The following is a 20,332-nucleotide window of genomic DNA, read 5'->3' on the forward strand; positions in this document are numbered from 1 at the left end:
TGAGGAAACCTGTGTGAGTGTGCTGTGGGATCAAAGAGGGACCCATGGGCTCACAGGAGCCGGTCCCAGCTCAGGTAATGCTCAGCTGTGACTCCACACTGGTTCCTGGATGGGCATGCAAGGAAATTTCCTTACTAGCCACACATCCAGCAAGGGGAATCTTATCCCTAGAGCCAGAATAATGGCCTGGATATTCACATTCCAGCTGATTCTTGTCAACAATTAATAAAAATTTTTAATAGACACGGGTGCACAATATCCAGTATTAACATAGCAGCATGCTGGCGTAGGACCCGGAGGGCAAAGAGTTAAAAATCCCTGGAGCAAATCCCCCGGTGCCAAACGGCTCAGGGTAATTTATGGCTCCTGGGTGAGAAGCAGGAATCTGCCAACCTTAACCCCAAAAGAATTCCAGAGGCTACAGGGCACCGACTCCCCGCAGCACCTGCACTCCTTGATTTAAAATTAAAGTGCCACAATGGCAAATTCCAGACGTGGCAGGAATGGGAATTTCTGGAGCTGCAGCTGAACTGGCCCCAGTAAGAGTTGTGGGTTCCCAACACCTTGTGGGCAGTGCCCTGGGGTTCACCATCCCGGGCACCAAGGAGTTAAAGTGCTGCTGTGTCCCAAACCTGGGTAACAAGGGACAAACTGGAATAAGGTGTGGCTGCAGAGGGGGAACCTCTGAAATTTTCAGCCCCTCTGATTTTTCCAGTTTTGGGCTTGTCTTCCTCCTTTTCTTCCTTAACTCTGCAGTTGCTCAGTTTTCACTGACAGCAATAATTCATCTCTTTTCCTCCCTTTCATTTCCCCTCTGGGGTCTTTTTTCTCTCTACCATGCTTTTTCCTACCTAAACTCTCAAATAATTCTCTTTCCCTGCATTCTGCTGAAGCAAGTAGAGTCTGGTCATTTTTCAGGCCCAGGTTTATCACTTTGGATTCTGTAGAAGGCCAGGAGATAAAGAGCTGTGTCTCAGCTGTGGAGCCAACCAAGGACTGTTGTGTGAGACATTGAATGGGGAAGGACAGGATGTGGCTGGAAAAGGGGGGCACATGGAGCAGGGACAGCTCTTTTTGGGGACAAACACCCTTGTTCTGGCTCATGGAGATAAGCACAGCATGCACAGCACAGGGAGTGTCCAACAAAGGCTGATCAATCAGGGGGATCAAAACGTCCAGAGACCCCCGATCCACTTCTAAGAGGATCCAGCAGCATGGACTGTGTCTGCTGACTTGTTTGCATCAAAAGTGAAAAAAGTAGTCCCAGGGTGTGGAAAACTGGGAGGTAAAAGGGTGATCCAGGGCTCACAGGGCACCTCTGGTATCCTGAACACAGCTGGATTGCTGCTGGAGCCAGGACTGGTGATGTCCTTCCCCTTGTCTCTCTGATCTCCCTCTTTTCTTTAACCTTTCTATTTCTCTTCCTACCAGAAGATAAGGGCAAAAATACCAATTCCCATGCTGAGAGTGGAATTTGCTGTTAGAACTTTGTGAGCTTTTTTGGACTCTTCTGACACCTGTCATTCCTTTTTGACCATGGGCATCTACAAACCTTGGGAGGTTCTTTCCTCCCGGGAGTGGGGCACACAGAGCTGGGGAGGAGGCTGGAGGAGCAGAGCTGCCCTACCTCCACACAGCCTCCTCTCCAGCAGATCCTCTTATCAGTGCTTGGGACACAGCAGCTCATTAACTCTGTGTTTCCCAGGTTTCTGCAGCATCTCCATGTGCTGCTTTCAAAGGGTTTGGAAAACTGAACAAACACAGAAGTCTGAGAACAATGTGGGAAAAGAAATGCAACACAACTTTAAGGCTATGCAGAATTAAAACCATATTCCAGGCTCCCTGGCCATCTTACAACTCCCAGGAAGGATCTCAGCCTTCAAGAATTCTCCCTTGGGGCTCAGCAGAGAGGAGCCCCAGGATTTAAGAGCAGGAATAAGCTGCCTCCCAGCTGTGCAGCCTTCTTTCTGTTTGCCACAGAAGAAAGAGGCTTCCTCCTACAGCCACAGGGGCAACACTTCCTTTCCCAAAGCACCTCGCCCAAGTTGTGTTTCTTGACACGTTTCACTGGTTAGTAGACAATTAATACCTTTAACTCACTTGTTCCCAGCCCAGTCCAAGGACTCCGGATTCCTGGGATAACATTTTGGATACATTTTGGATAATTTCTCTCTATTCGGACAACTCTTCTTTGTAACACACATCACAAATTGTTCCATGTCAACGTGGTTTCTCTCCCACATGGACTCACGGCCAGCAGTACCTCCAAACCCCACCTCCCCAAATCCACAGGCACTGGTGAATGCTGTCTAACACAAAATAAGCCCCAGCCAGCTCCCTTTGCCTGGGAGGGGCTCGGGATGGCTGCACCACAGCCTCCTCCTGCCATCAGGGTCTGGCACAGAGCTGGGGGTGCTGCCCTGGGGGATGCCCAGGGGGGTGTGGGGGATGCCCTATATGGAATGCATCACAGAGTCCCTGATGTTCCTGCAGGGCCAGCTGACCAGCGGCATGTGGCTGTCCTGCATGTGCCCTTCCTGATGCTTCAGCAGGCTCCTCTTGAGCACAAATCTCTTGCTGCAGAGAGGACACTGGAAAAGCCTCTCTCCCGTGTGCCGGCGCTGGTGGTTCAGCAGGTAATCCTTCCTCCTGTAGGTTTTGTCACACTTGGAGCACTTGTAGGGCCTCTCTCCCGTGTGACTTGTCTGGTGCCTAACGAGCCACGAATGGCAAACAAAGTTTTTCCCACAGTCGCTGCAAATGTAGGATTTGCCCCGGCCCTGGCTCTGCTGCTGGGCAGGGCTGCCCCGGGCCAGGGGTGGCTCCCAGCAGGGGCTGGATCCCGATGTGTCCGTGGGGAAGCTCTCCTCGTTTTCAGCAGCTTCATCTGTGCCCAGGCTGTCCTGCTCACGGGGCCTGCCTGTGCCTGGGGGAGTCTCTCCACACTCAGAGTGGGGCCCTGGCCCCTCACAGGAGGGGGGAGCAGCTCCAGGGCCCATTCCCTTCTCTCCCAGACCCATTCCAGTCTCTCCTGGGTGTGGGTGCAGCAGAGGGAACATCCTCTCATATGTGGGGCCTGGAAACATGTCCCCTTCTCCCTGCAGTGCCTGCTGAGGCTGGTCCTGCTGTGGGCAATTTCTTTCACACTTGTACATACAGGGCCTCTTTTCCTGAGCACTAAAGAAATCATACTGAACATCACCCCCAAGGCTGTTCCCATTCCCCGTGGTGGCTGTTTCCATCATTTCTGAATTCCACTGACTGTCCCATGTCACTCCATGGCTGGGATCTTTGGGGAACACTTCTCCTGGCCTTCCTGGTACCTCTAAGTCACAGGTCTTGCTCTCCAAGGAATTTGCTGGATGGTCCCTCTTCAAATTTTCATCTGAAACAGAGATTTCAGAGATTTTTAAATTCAGGAGTCCTCTTAGGAATGTGCCTCCCAGCCCAAAGCCACATCTTTAATACTGAGGGAGGAACAAAGTACCAGCATCCACTGAAACAAAAGTTCTAGGAAAATAGAAGGACTTTTTTTCAACTGTATTTTTTAAAAAATGACTGCTGCAGTCTCAGATTCTCACTCAGATAACAGAGCAGACACTGTCCCACCTCAGTGTTCCCAGCTGCTCTCCAGACATTCTCCTGAGCATCTCCAGGAGCAGAGTCCAAGCAGGGCCCTGAGCTAGCTCAGCAAGTCACAGAACTGTGGGCTCTCCTGAGCTGGGAGACACCCACAAGGATGGAGTCCAACCCCTGGCTCTGCATGGACACACCAACAATCCCACCCCATTCCTGAGAGAGTTGTCCAAATGCTCCCTGAGCTCTGGCAGCCTTGGGCCGTGCCCATTCCTTGGGGAGCCTGTTTGGTGCCCAACCACCCTCTGGGGGAAGAACATCTTCCTGATATCCAACCTAAACCACCCCTCCTGAGCTTATCAGAAGCACTCTCCTCCCAGGAACTTGTGCTGTCCAATGAGCACCTTTTCTTTAGTGAACAGCCTCACAACCTATCTGTCTTGCCTAAATAACTACCCAAGGGGGAGTAACATTTTTGTTAGGGAACTTTCAAAGAAAGTCACTGACTTGAATTGCAGCAGGATGGAAAATCACTGATTAAAGCCCTGTGACCCTAAAAAATGAGGTCCAAAGTGAGATCCACTGAGCTCCAAATTCCCAGAAAACCAAGGAATGTGTGTCCCAAACACTGGTAACTAGATGGCCATGGAGCCATGAGAAAGAGCAAGATGTGGCTGGAGAAGGGGGTGCCATGTGGAGACAGGGCAGCAATTTCTGGGACAAACACCCTTGTTGTAGCTCCTGGAGAAAAGCACAATACAGACCAAAGGCAGGAATGAGATCAAGAAGTGGGAATGGATTACAGGGGTGGTGATCAAGACCACCAAAAATCCCCAAAGCCTCCAAACCATTTCCAGAAAGGCCTGGAAGAACTGATAGCACGGGAAGTCAGAAACTTGTCCTCAGGGTAGGGAATCCTGGCCATAAAAAGGACTGAGGGTGCCCTCCATCCCCTCATCCACACTGCTGATAAAGACATCAAACACAATGGCCCCAGTATGTCCCCAACCCTGGGGACACCACTGGCAACTGGCCACCAGCCCCACCAGCCGATGTCACTCCCTTGCCCAGCACTGTGGGCCCAGCCGTGAGCCAGGTTTTTATCCAGACAAAAGCAGCATAAACTTGATCCATGCAGCTCTGGGCTTGCCTCAACACAAGCCCAAGCCAGTGCCTCTGACAGCTTTTGGCCGGCTCAAGAGGGAAGGAGCCTCTTCAGCTGACAGAACCCAAAATTTTTGTGACATAACATTAACCAGCAAACTGAGGTTTGTCCCAGATCTCTCATGGTTAACATTGTAAGGTTGTGACATTTCATACAGTATTAAAAAATACTCTAAACTGGATTTACTGTCCCCAAAATCCCAGCTGAAATCCATTACTGACCTGTACTTGGATCTGCAGAGATTTCCTCTTTCTGCAAGTCTGGTTGTTCAGAGCAGGGTGGCTCCTCCTCTTGTTTAATCCATGATGAAACATCCCTTGCATAAGTCTGCAATCCTGTTCATTGAGGAGAATTTACACAACTGAGAAACACCAGGGGAAGACACCAAGCCTGGAAAATTTGGGAATGCACAACAGTAACAAAGCAGCAGGGAAGGCACAACAGGAAGAGCCATTGAGGGGTAATTCCTGCAGTGGAGCTTTTGGCAGATCCTCACCTGTGGCAGGATCTCTCTGGAGGTGCTCACTCTGTGTGCCTGGCAGCTCCCTGGCATCCACCTCGCTGCCTTTCCTGGTCTGACTGGATGCCTCAGGCTCGCAAGATCCTTGCTCTGCTGAGGGAGGAAGTCCAGGAGAAGTGTATCATACCTGCCTAAACTCAGGATTTCACAAGGCTGAAAACCTGCTCTGCTCTGGGCTTTCTTTCGAGGTTGTTACCCCAAGCCAAGCTCCCCTAAGCCCAGTTTCTTAAGGAAACCTTTGGAAAGGTCTAAAAATCCCAGCTGGCTACAAACACAGGAAGCCAAGTACAGTTCTAGTGGAGTCAACAGGCAGCACCACTACTTTTGTAAAGAATGAGGAAAATCTGCAAAGCAGAGCAGCTGATTTGTAAAACAAAGACCTTCCAAGTGAGAGGGTAAAGAACAGGGCCCTGGGCTCTGCAGCCTTTCAGAGGAGTCTGTGTGCTCCTCCCTACCTTAGAAAACCTCTGAAGGGAAGGGAGGAGGGAAAAGGCAACCTGAAGGAATTTAGGGAGAGCCACACTTGGATAAAAACCAGCCATGCAGCCACAAACTCCAAAATGTCCATGAGAAGGGAGAGGGGCAACACCAGCCCTCACCTGGGGGATCTGCTGGCAAGTCTGCTCAGAACTTCTTAAAGATTTGGAATACATGAGCAGAGGTGGGGAATTTAATCACACAACCTGAAATTTAATCCCTCTGTTTCATTTTCCCTCTGAGGTATGCAGTTACTCACCTGGGCAGGGCTCTCCAGGAGCTTCTGCAGCCTCCTCCTTCCGATCTGCAGCGCACAACTCTTCCTCTTGCTTAATCTGGATTATGCTGTCTTCTGTTAACAAGAACCAGTGGTATTTTAACACCATACAAAATTAATTCCAATTGTCAGCCCAGCCCAGGCAGATCTGCTCTGTTCTAGATCACATTCCAGAGAAAACCTTGTTCCAGTTCTAGTTCCTGCTGACCAAGGCCTCTTGAACAGACCTGAAATGTTGGTTACAAAACCCTCAGCAGATTTTTGAGCCTGAGAAATGCACAAAATTTTCATGCAAGTGGAAACACGTTCTCCATGGCCCCAGGAGAGGCCAGAGCCACTTGAATTCTTGTCCTTGAGTTTAGTTTCTCTTGGGGCTGCCAGAGTTCTGTTGTTTTCTTTTCAATCCCTCTCAGTCACACACCACTTCTCACCCATCAGAGAAACACTCATGAGAACAGAGTTCTTAAAGAAATTCATTCAAGTAATGAGAAAAGAAAAAAAGAAAACAAAAGTCTGTAGAGTAAATAAAGAAAAGTAGATGGGCCAGTGCTCTGCACCCTTACAGTGCAGATCTGGCCAAAGGACTGGAGGATTTCCCAGGAGAGGGAAAAGAAGGGTGTGATGGAAGGTCCTGGAAAGGCTGGTGGGGATGGAATGCCTGACAGCAGCAGTTGGAAGACCAAACTCAGCACAGTAAGTGCCTTGGAGAAATGCTGATCATAGAATTGTGGAATTGCTGAAGTTGGGAAAGCCCTTTAAGGTCATTGAGTCAAACCATTCCCCCAGCACTGCCAAGGCCATCCCGACCATGTCCCCAAGTGCCACAGCCACAGGGATTTTAAATCCCTCCAGGAATGGGGACTCTCCCCTGCCCTGGGCAGCTGAGCCAGGGCTGGACAGACTTTTTGGGGAAGGAATTTTCCCAATATCCACCCTGAGCCTGCCCTGGCCCAGCCTGAGGCCGTTCCCTCTCTCCTGTCCCTGTTCCCTGGAGCAGAGCCTGACCCCCCCGGCTGTCCCCTCCTGGCAGGAGCTGTGCAGAGCCACAAGGGCCCCCTGAGCCTCCTTTGCTCCAGGCCAAAACACCACCCACACCCCAGATGTCCCCAGATCCTGGCAGGTACTCAGTGTCCCCCATCCCTCTCCCACCACTGGCCCTGACACCACTCACCGGAGCTGGTCTCTGTAGGATTCCCTCTCACATCCCGGTCCTGGCAGCTCCGGGCCCCCGGCCGGTTCCCGCCCTCTGCCGGGGCCTGGGCCTTGTGTGCAGCGGCGTCCGGCCCTGCGCGGAATGGCGGCTGAGGGGCGGCCGGGGGCACCATGGGGCTCCTTTGCTGCCCACCGTGACCCCAGCCACCCTTACTGCATCCTGGCCACATGCACACCTGCACCTTGTCCACAGCACTCCATGAGGGAACAGGGTCCCCCTCAGAGCCGTGAGGGAACAGGGTTCACCCAGAGCCATGAGGGGACAGGACCTTCAGAGCTGTGAGGGATCGGGGTCCCCCTCAGAGCTGTGAGGGATCAGGGTCCACCCAGAGCAATGATGGAACACGATCCCCCTCAGAACCATGAGGGAACAGGGTTCAGCCAGAGCTGTGATGGAACACAATCCCCCTCAGAGCTGTGAGGGATCAGGGTCCACCCAGAGCCATGATGGAACACGATCCCCCTCAGAGCTGTGAGGGAACAGGATCCCCCTCAGAACCATGAGGGAACAGGGTCCACCCAGAGCTGTGATGGAACACAATCCCCCTCAGAGCTGTGAGGGAATGGGGTCCAGCCGGATCCATGAGGGAACAGGGTCCCCCTCAGAGCCATGAGGGAACAGGGTCCCCCTCAGAGCCATGAGGGAACAGGGCCCCCCTCAGAGCTGTGAGAGATTGAGGTTCCACCTGGAGCCATGAGGGGACAGGATCCTCAGAGAGCTGTGAGGGATCAGGGTCCACCCAGAGCCATGAGGGAACAGGATCCTCCTAAGAGCTGTGAGACATTGGGGTCCCCCCCAGAGCCACGAGGGGACAGGGTCCTCAGAGCCATGAGGGATCAGGGCTCCACCCAGAGCCATGACAGAACATGGTCTTCAAAGCCATCAGGGATCCTCTCAGAGCCAGGAGGGAACAGGGGCCCACTTAGAGCTGTGAGGGATCAGGGTCCCATCCGAACCGTGAGGGGATTGGGGATCCTCTCAGATCTGTGAGGGACTGAGGATCCTCTCGGAGCCATGAGGGAACAGGGTCTCCTCACAGCAGTGAAGTATCCCTTTCTGTGTCACTTCACATTTTGTCTTGAATTCAGGATTCTATTTTGCAATTCAAACAACACAAATCCCAAAATAGCTCAGAGATTTGCCACAAATACATGTATTTGTCTCTGAAATTCAGGAGAGCTGGGCTGGAACAGAGAAACTGTGACTGACTGTAAAATATTGCATCATCTCTGATATCAAAGGCAGCTTCAAAAAGTGATGAAACATGGAGCATGTAAGATACAGAAACAGCCCAGAAAGGGCACCTCAGGTTGTTTGTAGAATAATCCAGCAGTGCTGCTGAGATTATCCCAAACAGAACTCAGGATATTCTGGTCACAAGGGAATCACAAATTCCACTGCTTCACAGGGCCACAACTTTCCGTCTTTATCCCAGAACACATCCTGCTCTTATGGAATCCTGGAATGGTTTGGGTGAGACCTTAAAGCTCATCCAGTGCCACTCCCTGCCACGGGCAGGGACACCTCCCACCATCCCAGGCTGCTCCAAACCCTGTCCAACTTTTCCTTGAACACTTCCAGGGATCCAGGGGCAGCCACAGCTTCTCTGGGCACCCTGTGCCAGGGCCTGCTCACCCTCAGCCAGGAATTCCTTCCCAATAACCCACCTAACCCAGCCCTCTGCCAGCAGGAAGCCTTTGCCTCATTATTATCCTGCAATTTAGGGCACAAAGAATATTTTAAAAAATGAAGCTATAAAATGTTTTAATCCAAGTTCTAACTGGACCAAAACACAGAGTGTAATTTTCCCTCTTTCTGTACTAAACCAAAATTTTAGGGAGAGTTCTAAACTCATTTTTTCCTGAGTGAGATCTGACCAGGCACATTGTGACTGGAAGTTGGTTTCTGTCTCAAACCATTAAATCCACAGGAGATGAAATGCAGCAGGAACCCCAACAGCTCCATTGTCATGACACCATTGAGTCAAGAGTTTGATGTCTTCATGACATTTTTATGCAAGATGAACTGTTGATTTCATGGATTTCCTCAGGAGAGAAAAACTCCATTCAAATAATCTGGCAGTCCACAGAACCCATGGATTCTTGGATAAGAACAAGCTAAAAATGCTCTTCACAACTGAGCATTTTGACTGAAAGCCCTAATTTTATGCTGAACCAGAAAGCATAAACTTTTCCATGGGAAACTGATTTCTGTGTGACCTAAACAATAATGAGGTCATTATTATTTAGGTGTTTTGATTTGTTAGTTCTGTTTATTTTCAAGGTCTTTCTTCTCCACCCTCCATATTTGGGTCCAAATTTCTCTATAAATTGCAATATTCTACCACTCTTGTGACAGCACTCACAGGGACTGGAGGGCAACAACCCCCCTGAACTCATGCTCCAGAAAAACAGCTGCTATCAAAACACAAGTGAAATTCACCACGAAAAAAAAAAAAAAACAAACCAAACTCAAAACAAACCACAAACTAAACATTTTTTCTCTTCCTGGACTCAACCCATCACAACCACAACACTGAAAATGTTTTGCTGGCTGCAGGATTGACGTGATCTGGGTAAGAATTGTACTGTGAGCTTATTTACACCCTATTTTTAGACATTTTTACACTTCAAACCTGTTTGGATCTTGGTTACACACATGGAGAACCATTCTCCTGCTCAGGTTCCACCACAGTATTGAAAAGCAATTAAAAATTATTGAATACCATGGAATTTTTTTAGATTTGATGTCAACTTTTGTCTCTCCATCCATAAGGTACAATACTACAAACTACCATTTACAGCAGGTAAAATGATGTGAAAAATTAAAAAAAATTGAAAGAAAGCATTTAGAACTTCACAGGCTTACTGTTATTTTTATCAAAAATCAAGTCTTTACTGCTGCAAATTTAATCAACATTTTTTAAATAGACAGAAACAAGCTCCCTGCCCTGAACTCTTCTCAACTTAATGATTGCTTGTATTCCGAGGGATTCATTCCAGGTGTGCCAGAATCCTCACCTGCAGTGCCTCATCCTCCCAGCTCTTTCACCTTCCCAAAAATAAACCTCTCCCCAGGCTTCCTGCCCACTCCCCACCTCAGCAGGGCTCCTGCTCTCTCCCCACTGCCTCCCCTCAGCCCCCACATCCCAGCACACTGTCCCACAGCAGGAATGTCAGGGATTCCCACACCCCCAGCAGCACAGGACGCTGTGGGATCGCTCGGAACTCACCCAGACCAAGCTCAGAGAACTCCACACCCTCCATGGCTCCCTGCTCCTTTGCATATGGCTCTTCCTCCTCTTCCTGCTTCACTGTGACAGCAAAGCTCTGCTCTGGAATGCTGCAGTCTGCTGAGGAAAAGAGGAAACTCCTTTACTGGGAAAGAGGAAACCCCTTTACTGGTTATCACAGCCCCACTGGACTCCTCCCCTGCTGTCCCAGAAGTTTGTGCCCGCTCACCCACCCTGCTGCCACACACAGCCTCTCCAGCACCTTCCATTCCTGCTCCTGGGAGCTCTGCTCTGCCCTGCAGAGAAGTGGTTCCTCCTGTTCCCCCCAGTTCCAGAGGGTTCTCCACACCCTCGAGCCCAGTCCCTTCCACAACACTCACCAGGGCCAGGTTCAGCCAGCCCTGCTCTTCCCTCCTGGTTTTCCTGCGCTTCTCTGCTGTCCCAGCTGCTCACATTGAGGTCAAACAGCAGAGCCTCTGCCAATGCCAGAAATCATGGAATCAGATCACAGAATCCTAGGAAAGTTTGGGTTAAACTTGTTCCACCCTCTGCTGTGGACAGGGACACCTCCCACTATCCCAGATTGCTCCAAGCCTTATGCAACCTGGCCTTGGACATTTCCAGGGATCCAGGGGAAGCCACAGGGTAATGGGCCTCACCATCCTCACAGCCAAGAATTTCTTCCTGACTTGTAATCCTAAAAATCAAACCCATTACATTTTATTATCACCCTCTGTTTTTCCCCCTGACCCTGCTCCTTTTGAGATCCAAGAAGTTCCGTCCGAGCAAACCAGGACCATCACCTTGTGCCAGCCTCTGTCTGGTGACAGCACCACACGACCCTCACCCACAGGACCACATGACCCTCACCCTCAGGATTAAAGCTTTAATTCATCCCTGGCCTGCACCTGGTTCTGCTGGGATCTCTCCAGGAGCTGCCTCCTCCTCGCTGCAGGGTGCTTCTCCTCCCTGGAGCCGGGACAGGAGGGCAGGTTCGGAGATGACATCGTCTGACAAGGAACAGAGAAAGGAATGAATGTTTCTGTGCTGCATCCACAGGGAGGAACACACCCAGCAGCGCTCCCCAAACCAGCTCCAGCAGCTACAACACATGGCTGGGCAGCACACAGAGTCCTCAAACACAGGCAGAAGTCTCATTGTGTTCCCACAAATCTGCTTCCCAAGATTGGGAAAGACTCCCTAACCAGAAAGTGCTGATAACTGACGCAACAGCAACACTCACCCAGCAGGACCAGGGCTTCTCTCTTCCCTGTCAGCACCTTTCCATACAGCTCCCTCTGCCACTCCTCCAGGTTTTCCCACTCCTGAGTGGAAAAGCTGGGGGCATCGTTTTCCACCGGCACAGCTGGGGCCTGCAATCCCAAAAGTGACACTCAGCACCACTCCTGGAACACAGAGAATCCTACTCCCTACTTATCCTTGCTACCAGGTGTCAGGGAAAGAAAATTCCTGCCTTGGGGCATCCTCTGGACACTGAGAGTAACACTTTGGATCTTTGCTACACTTTAGGAGATGAACTGTGTATTCCACAATATTCTTACTTCCCCCTGGAGCCTGATCCCACTGGGGACCTCAGAGTGGGGAAGAACTTCCCGCTGTTGGTAAAAACGTGACAGCCCATCCTTTTGTAGGGAAAACCAGCTGAATCTAACAATACACAGGAGAACACTTCCTGGTTCGTGCCTTGGCACGACAGGCGACAGAAGAAATCTTGGCAGAGATTGTGGAATGATTTCCATGGTGGAAGGCTGCCGGGAGAGGTGAGGAGCGGAGGAACCTCTGCGCTGTCCCTGTCCCTCCCCCAGGCCCCTTAAAGACCCATCCGTTACCTTTGGGCCCTCCACCCCGGGGGGCAGCCTCAGGATCCAGAGATTCCTGTTCTTCAGCAGGTTCTCCATGTTCTCCAGGCGCCGCTGGAGCTGCCCGTACTCCTGGATGAGGGTGCCCAGCGCCGCGCACTTGCTCTCCAGCTGGTTCCCGAACTCCCCGACCATTTTCTCGCAGTCCAGGTGCTTCTTCTCGCTGTTCCCGGCGCGGTGTTCCAGGCTGAAGAGGCGGGACGCGTGTGCGGCCACGCTGCGCTCCAGCGCCTGCACGGCCGCCACCACGGTCCACAGCGAGATGGTGCTGCCGCCCGCCAGCTCCATCCCCGCACCGGGAGCGGCGGAGCGCAGGGACGGGCTGCGGCACCGGGGCTAGCGAAGGCACACGGCGGGCCAGGAGAGCCTCGCTTCGGCCGCCGCACACCGGGGCCGGCCCGCTCCTTCCCGTGCCTCCCGCACCGGAGCTGGAGCTCTCCGCTTGGACCAGCCCTTGCCCGCCGCCGCTCCTGCCCTGCCTCGCCGCCGCCTTTCCTTTCCTTGCCGCCAAGAAGCGCCGCTTCCTCTTCCTCCTCCGCTTCCGCCGCCGCCACAGCGGCCCCCGCCGGCCGGCAGCCCCCGCAGTGATTGACAGCTGTCAGTCACCGGGAAGGAGCTGATGCTGATCAGAGTGGCAGGAAACCCTCCCGAGGTTCCACCGCAGCAGCGCTTCCCCGCAGGACACAGAATTCCAGAATTCCTGAATGGAAGGGACCACAGTGCGTCACTGGTGGCATCTCCCTGCTCCAGCAGGGCCACCCCAGAGCATAGGGCACAGGATTACATCCTGACAGGTCCGGAATATCCCCGGTGAGGGAGATCCCACAGCCTCCCTGGTCTCTGCTCAGGGCTGGGCACTCTGCCCAGGGCAGAAGTTCTGCCTCCTGTGCCGGGGGAATTGCTGGGATCAGCCCCTGTCGGTGGCTCTGGTGCCATCGCTGGGCCCCGGAGCAGAGCCTGACCCTGCTCTGACCCTCCCTGCACACAGGGACACCCAGGGACACCCCACGGCTGAGGGCCCCTCTCAGCTGGGGCTCCTCTCCAGGCTGAGCAGCCCCAACTCCCTCAGCCTTTCCTGGGCACCGAGATGCTCCAGGCCCTTGCTCAGCTCCAGGAGCTCCTGTCCCTGCTGTGCTGAGATTCCAGAGCTGGACACAGCACCCAGAGGTGCCCCTAGGGCTGGGCACAGGGGCAGGATCATCCCTGACCTGCTGGGAATGCTCTTCCCAATGCACCCCAGGATCTCACTGGCCTCTTTTCCCCAGCACACTCTGTTGGCTCAGGGACAGCTCATTGTTACCCAGGACCCCCCAGTTCCTTTCCCACGGAGCTGCTCCAGCAGGTCACCCCCAGCCTGTGCAGGTACCTGGGGTTGTTCCTCCCCAGGTACAGCACCTGTGGTTGCCCTTGTTGAATTCCAGCAGTTTCCTCTCTGCCCACCACTCCAACTGCCGAGGTCCCTCTGAAGGGCCACACAGCCCTCGGGGTGATCAGCCACTCATCCCAGCTTTGAGCCTCAGCGACCCCTTCACCCAGCCAGTGATGAACCAGGCAAACAACATCGAGCTCAGCCGCACCCGTCCTGCAGCCACACCCCCTGCCATCGACCCCGACCCTCCGGGAGCTGCCACTCAGCCGCTTCCAACCCATCCCTCCATTCATCCAACCAACCAACCCATCCCTCCGGGAGCTCGGTGCCGCCCTCCCAACCCATCCCTCCGTCCATCCAAGCCAGCCCTCCGGGAGCTCGGTGCCGCCCCTCCGGCGGCGTGTCCGGTGCGGTCCCGCCCCGGCCGCGGCGGCGCGGGGCCATGGCGGAGCTCCAGGCGCGCCTCGAGGCGCTGGAGCGGCGGATGGAGCGGGCGGAGGCGGCGCTGCGGGAGCGGCCCCTCGCCGCCCTGCAGCTCCACGGGGTGAGCGCCGCGATGGGCGAACCGGGGGAGCCTCGGAGGGGGCGAGAGGGGATCGTTTGTGGGGCTGAGGGTGAGACTGAGGGCGCTTAGGGGAGTGATGCGGGGCGAGGAGGGCTGGGAGTGGCATGGGGGAGTCACTTATTGGGGTCATTGTGGGGCTAGAGGTTGGGAGTGAGCCTTGGGGGGCACTGAGGGGCTGGTGGGAGGTTGAAGGGGAGGCTGGGGGTCGCTTATGGGGCTGTTGGAAGGAGGGTTTGTGGCTGGGAGAGGGCCTAGGGATCTCCCATGGGGCTCTTGAGGGCTGGGAGCGTTTTGGGGGGCTCCTGAGGGGGCTGCGGTGGGTTTCAGGAGATGGGATGGGAATCCAGTGGATTCCCGGCTGGCCGGGAGCAGCTCTAGTGGCTCATCAGGGGGCAGCAGTGGGTTTCAGGCAACTGGGGATGAATCCGTTTGACTCCTGGGGATCTGGGAGCTGTTTGAGGGAGCTGTGGTGGGTTTCAGGAGACTGGGGATGAATCCAGTGGGGTGCTGGGAGCAGACTGGTTTAGGAGGCTGGGAATAAACAAGGGGGGTTTTGGAGCTATTGAAGGGCTGGGGGGTCTGAGGGTCTGGGAGTTGTTCGGGGTAGCTGCCCTGTCCCCCATCCCAGCCGGTGCTGCAGGTCCCGGTGCTGTTCGAGGATGTGGCAGTGCGGTTCAGCCAGCAGGAGTGGGCAATCCTGGACGAGGGACAGAAGGAAATGTACCGGAGCGTCATGGAAGGCAACTACGAGATGCTGGTGTCCCTGTGTAGGCTGCGTTTGCGCCGGTTTGGCAGCCCCAGGGAACTCTCTTGGGGTCATTTCTCTGCCTCTTTGCCTTTCGCTGCAATCTCCAGCTCTCAAATAATCCTCCCTTTCCCCTGTCCCATCCGGCAGCATTTGGAGCGTGGCAGGGAGTCGCAGGACAGGGTAGTAAGTGCTTGGTGTCTTTTCCTCGTGGAGAACAGGTACATTGTTGGTGTTATCATCTCCCTGGGTTGTCACCTCCAAAATTCTCTGCCTGGGACACCCCTTTCCATGAGAATTTTCCCTACAATCCAACCTCAGTTTCCCCTTGAAGCTGTTTCCTCTTGTCCTGTTCCCTGGGAGCAGGTCCTGATTCCCTCCTGGCTTCACCCTCCTGTCAGGGAGTTGTGGAGAGCCACAAGGTCCCCTCTGAGCGTCCCTTTCTCCAGGCTGAGTCCCCCAGCTCCTGGTGCTCTGTTCCCCTGGTCCCCAGGGTCCCTTCCCTGGACATGCTCCAGCCCCTCAATGTCTTCCTTGGCATGAGGGGCCCAGAATTGCCCCCAGGATTCAAGGTGCTCTCATGCAGTCAGGAGCCTCACAATTCCCTTCCCGTCATTCAGGGTATTTTCCTATCTGCAAGGTGAATTTCTGGGAGAACAGGGAATTCTAGCAGGGGCAGAGCAGGGATGAGGTTTCTTGCAGTTGTTCCCAGGGGACTGTCAGAGGCTGCTTTCCATATTCCCCTGTCAGCTCTGGCTGTTGTTTCCTGTCTGTATCCATAACTCCCGTCGTGGCTGCGGTTGGAGATGAAGTTTCCTGGGTTGGGACTGGCTCTGTTGCCCAGCTGTGGGTGCAGAGTCCCTGTCTCATCATATTCCTGATGTCTGTCCTGCTCTTGCCCAGACTCTGCCCTGTCCAAGCCTGAACTGTTACTGCAGCTGGAAAGAGAAGAGCTGAGCACACCCCTGGAATCGGAGCCAGAGGCAGCAGAGGTGTTCCCAGAGCTGGCTGTAGGTGGGTGACACTGGTGACACTGGGTTCCTTCTGTGCCACCAGCTTTCTGGCTGCTGGGACTGTGAATCCCAGAATCCCAGAATTTTGTGTTTGGGTTGAGAAGAATCTTAAAGCTCATCTCTTTCCAAGCTCCTGCCATGGGCAGGGACACCTTGCACTAGTGCAGGTTGCTCCAAGCCTTTTCCAACCTGGGACACTCCCAGGGATTGGGAGGTGTCCACTGTGAGGGAACACCTGCTGGGACACATGGATAGCCTGGAAGCCCCTGCCCCAGCAGCTGCTGGGTGTGAGAGACCCTGACACCCTCTGGAATGGGATTTTTCACTGGCTGATGGTGAATCCAAATGTCCTTGATCTCCACAGAGCCAGCCCTTCAGAACTGCACCAGCAATGATGCACCGCTGGAGACAGAGACAGTGGAGAGGGGCTGCAGGGAGCCAGAGGAAAGTGGGAATGTGGCAGAGAAAAGTGGGAACTTGGTAGAGGAAAGCGAGAACTTGCTGGAGGAAAGCTGGAGCCTAGTGGAGATAAGTGGGAACCTGATAAAGGAAATGTGGGATGTGACAGAAGAAAACAGGAGCTCGGCAGAGGAAAACAGGAGCCCAAGAGAGGAAAACAGGAGCACAGCAAAGGAAAGTGGGAACCCAGCAGAAGAAAGTGGGAACCTGGTGGAAGAAAGCAGGAGCCCAGCGGTCCCAGAGAACTGCAGCACACGTGAGTGCCTGGCAAATCCTGCTGCTGCTGTAAGGGGTCCTGGATCCCTGCCTGCCTGTTCCTTACCCACCTTCATCACTGCTCTTGCCCTCACAGCACCTGTCCCTCTGGAAGCCACCGCTGTCCTGGCGGATGTCAGCCAGCCGACCCCATCCCCTCCCCACCCGCTCTCTGTGCACTGCCAGGAAGCCGTGGGTCAGAACTGTTCTCCCCCTGCAGCAGGTACTGGGGCAGAACCCTTAGCCCTCCTTGGTGGGACCAGCAGCTTGGGGATGTCTATTGGGCCTTTCTCCAGGCTTGGGGCTTCCAGGAAAGGGAAGCAAATCCTGTTACCAGCCCTGAAACTGTTAGGGATATGGCATGGCATTGGTGCACCTGCCCAGACAAGCCCCAGGGAGTTTTGAGAGTCCCCTGTCCTCCTGGGTGATGTATTCCACCTCAAACTGCTCCTGGGATGTCTACAGGGATCAGCTGTGGCTGTTCCTGGCTTTTACACAGTCCAGAGACTGAACTGGAAGAGTAGAGTGGGGCCGGGATTTGTGCTGGGTGGGAAGTGAGGGAGGGAGGGTGGGAGCAAAGCCCTTTGCTGTTCATACCTTAAAACCATGTGGAAAGTGATGTTTGGATTCTAACAAATTCCCAGGAGATGCTGAAGTGGGGATCCCAATGGAGGTGCCGCAGGAGGAGGTTGCCTCAGAGAAGCTGTCAATGCCCAAAACACCCTCTAAGGGCCTGGAAGAGGACAAGGGTCAGGAAGAGGAGGCTGTGAAAGATTCACGGAATACTGGCCAAGATCTGGTGGCCGACATCCCTGAAGAGCCAGGAAAGGAGGTGACACCAAATGTCCACAAAATGACAGAACAGGCAGATTCCAGCCCAGAGGAGCCAGAGAAGGACTCCTGCGTGGGCCGGCCCATGGCCTGGCAGCGAAATTCTGCCCGGGAATTTTACTCCTGCCCCATCTGCAGGAAAACCTTCCTGCTGAAGATCAACCTTCTGATCCACCAGCGTGGCCACAACAACTGGGTGCCCTATGTCTGTGTCCACTGCGACCGCAAGTTCATGTCCAAGAAGAAAATCAGGCGGCACCTCCGTGCCTGGGCAGCCAACGGGACGTGCCAGCCCTCGGAGGTGGAGGTGTGTCCCAGCCAGATGCCATTCCCAGCATCCCATCCCCAAACCTGGCCAGCTAACGGGACGTACCAGGCCTCAAAGCCAGAGGAGTGTCCCAATAGGACGCCGTGCCCAACATCCCAGCCTCAAGCCTGGGTACCCAATGGCACCTGCCAGCCCTTGGATGCAAAGGCATGTCCCAGCCAAGGGACATCGTGCCCAACGTCCCAGCCCCAAACCTGGGCACCCAATGGCACCTGCCAGCCCTTGGATGCAAAGGCATGTCCCAGCCAAGGGACACCATGCCCAACGTCCCAGCCCCAAACCTGGGCACCCAATGGCACCTGCCAGCCCTTGGATGCAAAGGCATGTCCCAGCCAAGGGACATCGTGCCCAACATCCCAGCCCCAAACCTGGGCACCCAATGGCACCTGCCAGCCCTTGGATGCAAAGGCATGTCCCAGCCAAGGGACATCGTGCCCAACATCCCAGCCCCAAACCTGGGCACCCAATGGCAACTGCCAGCCCTTGGATGCAAAGGCATGTCCCAGCCAAGGGACATCGTGCCCAACGTCCCAGCCCCAAACCTGGGCACCCAATGGCACCTGCCAGCCCTTGGATGCAAAGGCATGTCCCAGCCAAGGGACATCGTGCCCAACATCCCAGCCCCAAACCTGGGCACCCAATGGCACCTGCCAGCCCTTGGATGCAAAGGCATGTCCCAGCCAAGGGACACCGTGCCCAACGTCCCAGCCCCAAACCTGGGCACCCAATGGCACCTGCCAGCCCTTGGATGCAAAGGCATGTCCCAGCCAGGGGCCATGCCCAACATCCCAGTGCCCAACATCCCAGCCCCAGACCTGGGAAGCCAATGGGACCTACCAGGCCTCGATGCCGGAGGAATGTCCCAGCCAGACCCTGTGCCCGTCCTCCCAGCCACAAGCCCCGAGCAGGGACTGTGGCACGGTGTGGCAGGAGCCTGGCCCCGCCAGGTGCTCGCTGCCACCTGGAAAAGTGATGTACACGTGCACCGAGTGCCCGGAAACCTTCTCCAACCAGGTCTTCCTGACGGTGCACCAGCGCCGGCACTCCGGCCACCACCTCATCCTGTGTCCCTGCTGCAACCGCAGCTTCACCTGGGTCTCGGACTTCGTCCGGCAGCACTGGATGCACATGGGCGTCCGGCCCCACCAGTGCGGCATCTGCCAGAAGACCTTCAAGAGGTTCTCCCACCTCAAGGCGCACCAGAGGATCCACAGGCGGCAGGAGCGGCCGTTCACCTGCGCCAACCCGGGGCCCGTCGTGGCGGCACCCGCAGCAGGAGACGGGGTGGGAAGCCAGGCTGTGACCCCCCAGGGATGGGGTGCTGCTGTCGGACCTTGAGGTGTCCTCCCGGGAATGGGGGGCTGCTGTTGGATTTCAGGGTGTACACCCAGGGGTGGGAAGCTGCTGCTGAAATTTGAGGTGACCTCCCAGAGATTTGAGGTGATCTCCCATGATGCTGCTGATGGACTTTGAGGTGATGCCCCGGACACAGGGTGCTGCTGATGGACTTTAGGTTGTCCTCCCTAGGATAGGAGGCTGCTGTCTGATCTTGAGGTGAAGAATGGGATGCTGCTGCTGATGGGCATTAAGGTGTCCTCTCAGGAATGGGATACATGATGAATTTTGAGGTGTCTTCCCAGAAATAAGATGGTGCTGTTGAACCTTGAGGTGACCTCCCGAGAACAGGATGGTGCTACTGGATCTTGAAGTGACTCCCAGGGATGCAATGCTGCTGCTGGATTTTGAAGTGACCTCCTGGGGACCGGAGGCCACTGTCAGACCTTCTCCCCTCTATCCCTCTCCAGATGAAGGCTGGAACATGGACAACATTTTCTGGCTCCCCTGCCCTGGTGTGGGGATGGGGGGCACCTGCCCAGCCCATGTGAGGGGCTCCTGGTTCCCAAGCCCTGGTGGGGTGGGTGGGATGCTGGGAGTGGGTCCCTTTTCTGGAGAGTGCCAATAGATGCTGTAGAAACCAGGATGCTGCACGTGGATTCCTTGAGGGGGCTCTGGGGGGGTTCTGCTGGGTCCAGCTGGGTGGGCAGCACCAGAAATGGGATCTGTGGAATGGAATGATGGAAGAGTGAGAACAGAACACTGGGTGGGGGGTGTCAGCTGCTGCTGGGGGGCTGCAGTCCCAGTCTGAGATGGGGTGGGATGGGACTGGGGGTCTGGATGGGCCTCTGGAATGGCACTGGGGATTGCTGGGCATTGGGGATTTGAGGGCTGTGGTCCTCATGCACGGGTGGGGATGGATGGGATGAGGATGGAATGGGTGGGATGAGGGTGAGAGGGGATACGGATGGATGGAATGGGGGTGGATAGGAATGGGATGGATGTAGGGATGGGATTGGGGTGGGGTGGGATGTGACAAATGGGATGGGGATGTGGATGTTATAGAAATTAGGATGGGGATGGAGATAGGAT

At 54.7% G+C, this 20,332-nt stretch overlaps 2 protein-coding genes across 4 annotated transcripts; one reads left to right on the forward strand and one right to left on the reverse strand.

Moving 5' to 3' along the window:
* Positions 1-202: 202 nt before the first annotated feature.
* On the reverse strand, positions 203-12,874 carry LOC103813028 (zinc finger protein 746-like). 3 transcript variants are annotated; one of them, XM_018909100.3, is made up of 10 exons: positions 12,311-12,874; positions 11,704-11,833; positions 11,369-11,470; positions 10,841-10,936; positions 10,461-10,580; positions 7,187-7,300; positions 5,998-6,090; positions 5,238-5,351; positions 4,963-5,076; positions 203-3,385 (listed from the first exon to the last, which is right to left on the reverse strand). In XM_018909100.3, the coding sequence occupies exons 1-10, from the start codon at positions 12,626-12,628 to the stop codon at positions 2,454-2,456; spliced, it is 2,133 nt and encodes a 710-aa protein (XP_018764645.2). In that variant the 5' UTR covers positions 12,629-12,874; the 3' UTR covers positions 203-2,453. The 3 variants fall into 3 exon arrangements, with proteins under 3 accessions (XP_018764645.2, XP_018764643.2, XP_018764644.2); XM_018909098.3 differs by having other exon boundaries at positions 5,238-5,354; XM_018909099.3 differs by having other exon boundaries at positions 204-3,385; positions 5,238-5,354; positions 10,461-10,577; positions 12,311-12,873.
* A 1,305-nt stretch (positions 12,875-14,179) lies between these two features.
* Positions 14,180-19,856, forward strand: LOC103813029 (zinc finger protein 709-like). Its single transcript, XM_050971639.1, has 6 exons — positions 14,180-14,253; positions 14,915-15,041; positions 15,923-16,033; positions 16,397-16,747; positions 16,844-16,969; positions 17,391-19,856. Exons 1-6 carry the CDS (start codon positions 14,194-14,196, stop codon positions 19,241-19,243), a joined length of 2,628 nt encoding a protein of 875 aa, XP_050827596.1. The 5' UTR covers positions 14,180-14,193; the 3' UTR covers positions 19,244-19,856.
* Positions 19,857-20,332: the final 476 nt, after the last annotated feature.

Source organism: Serinus canaria, chromosome 2 (assembly GCF_022539315.1).
Source record: "Serinus canaria isolate serCan28SL12 chromosome 2, serCan2020, whole genome shotgun sequence".
Lineage (NCBI taxonomy): Eukaryota > Metazoa > Chordata > Aves > Passeriformes > Fringillidae > Serinus > Serinus canaria.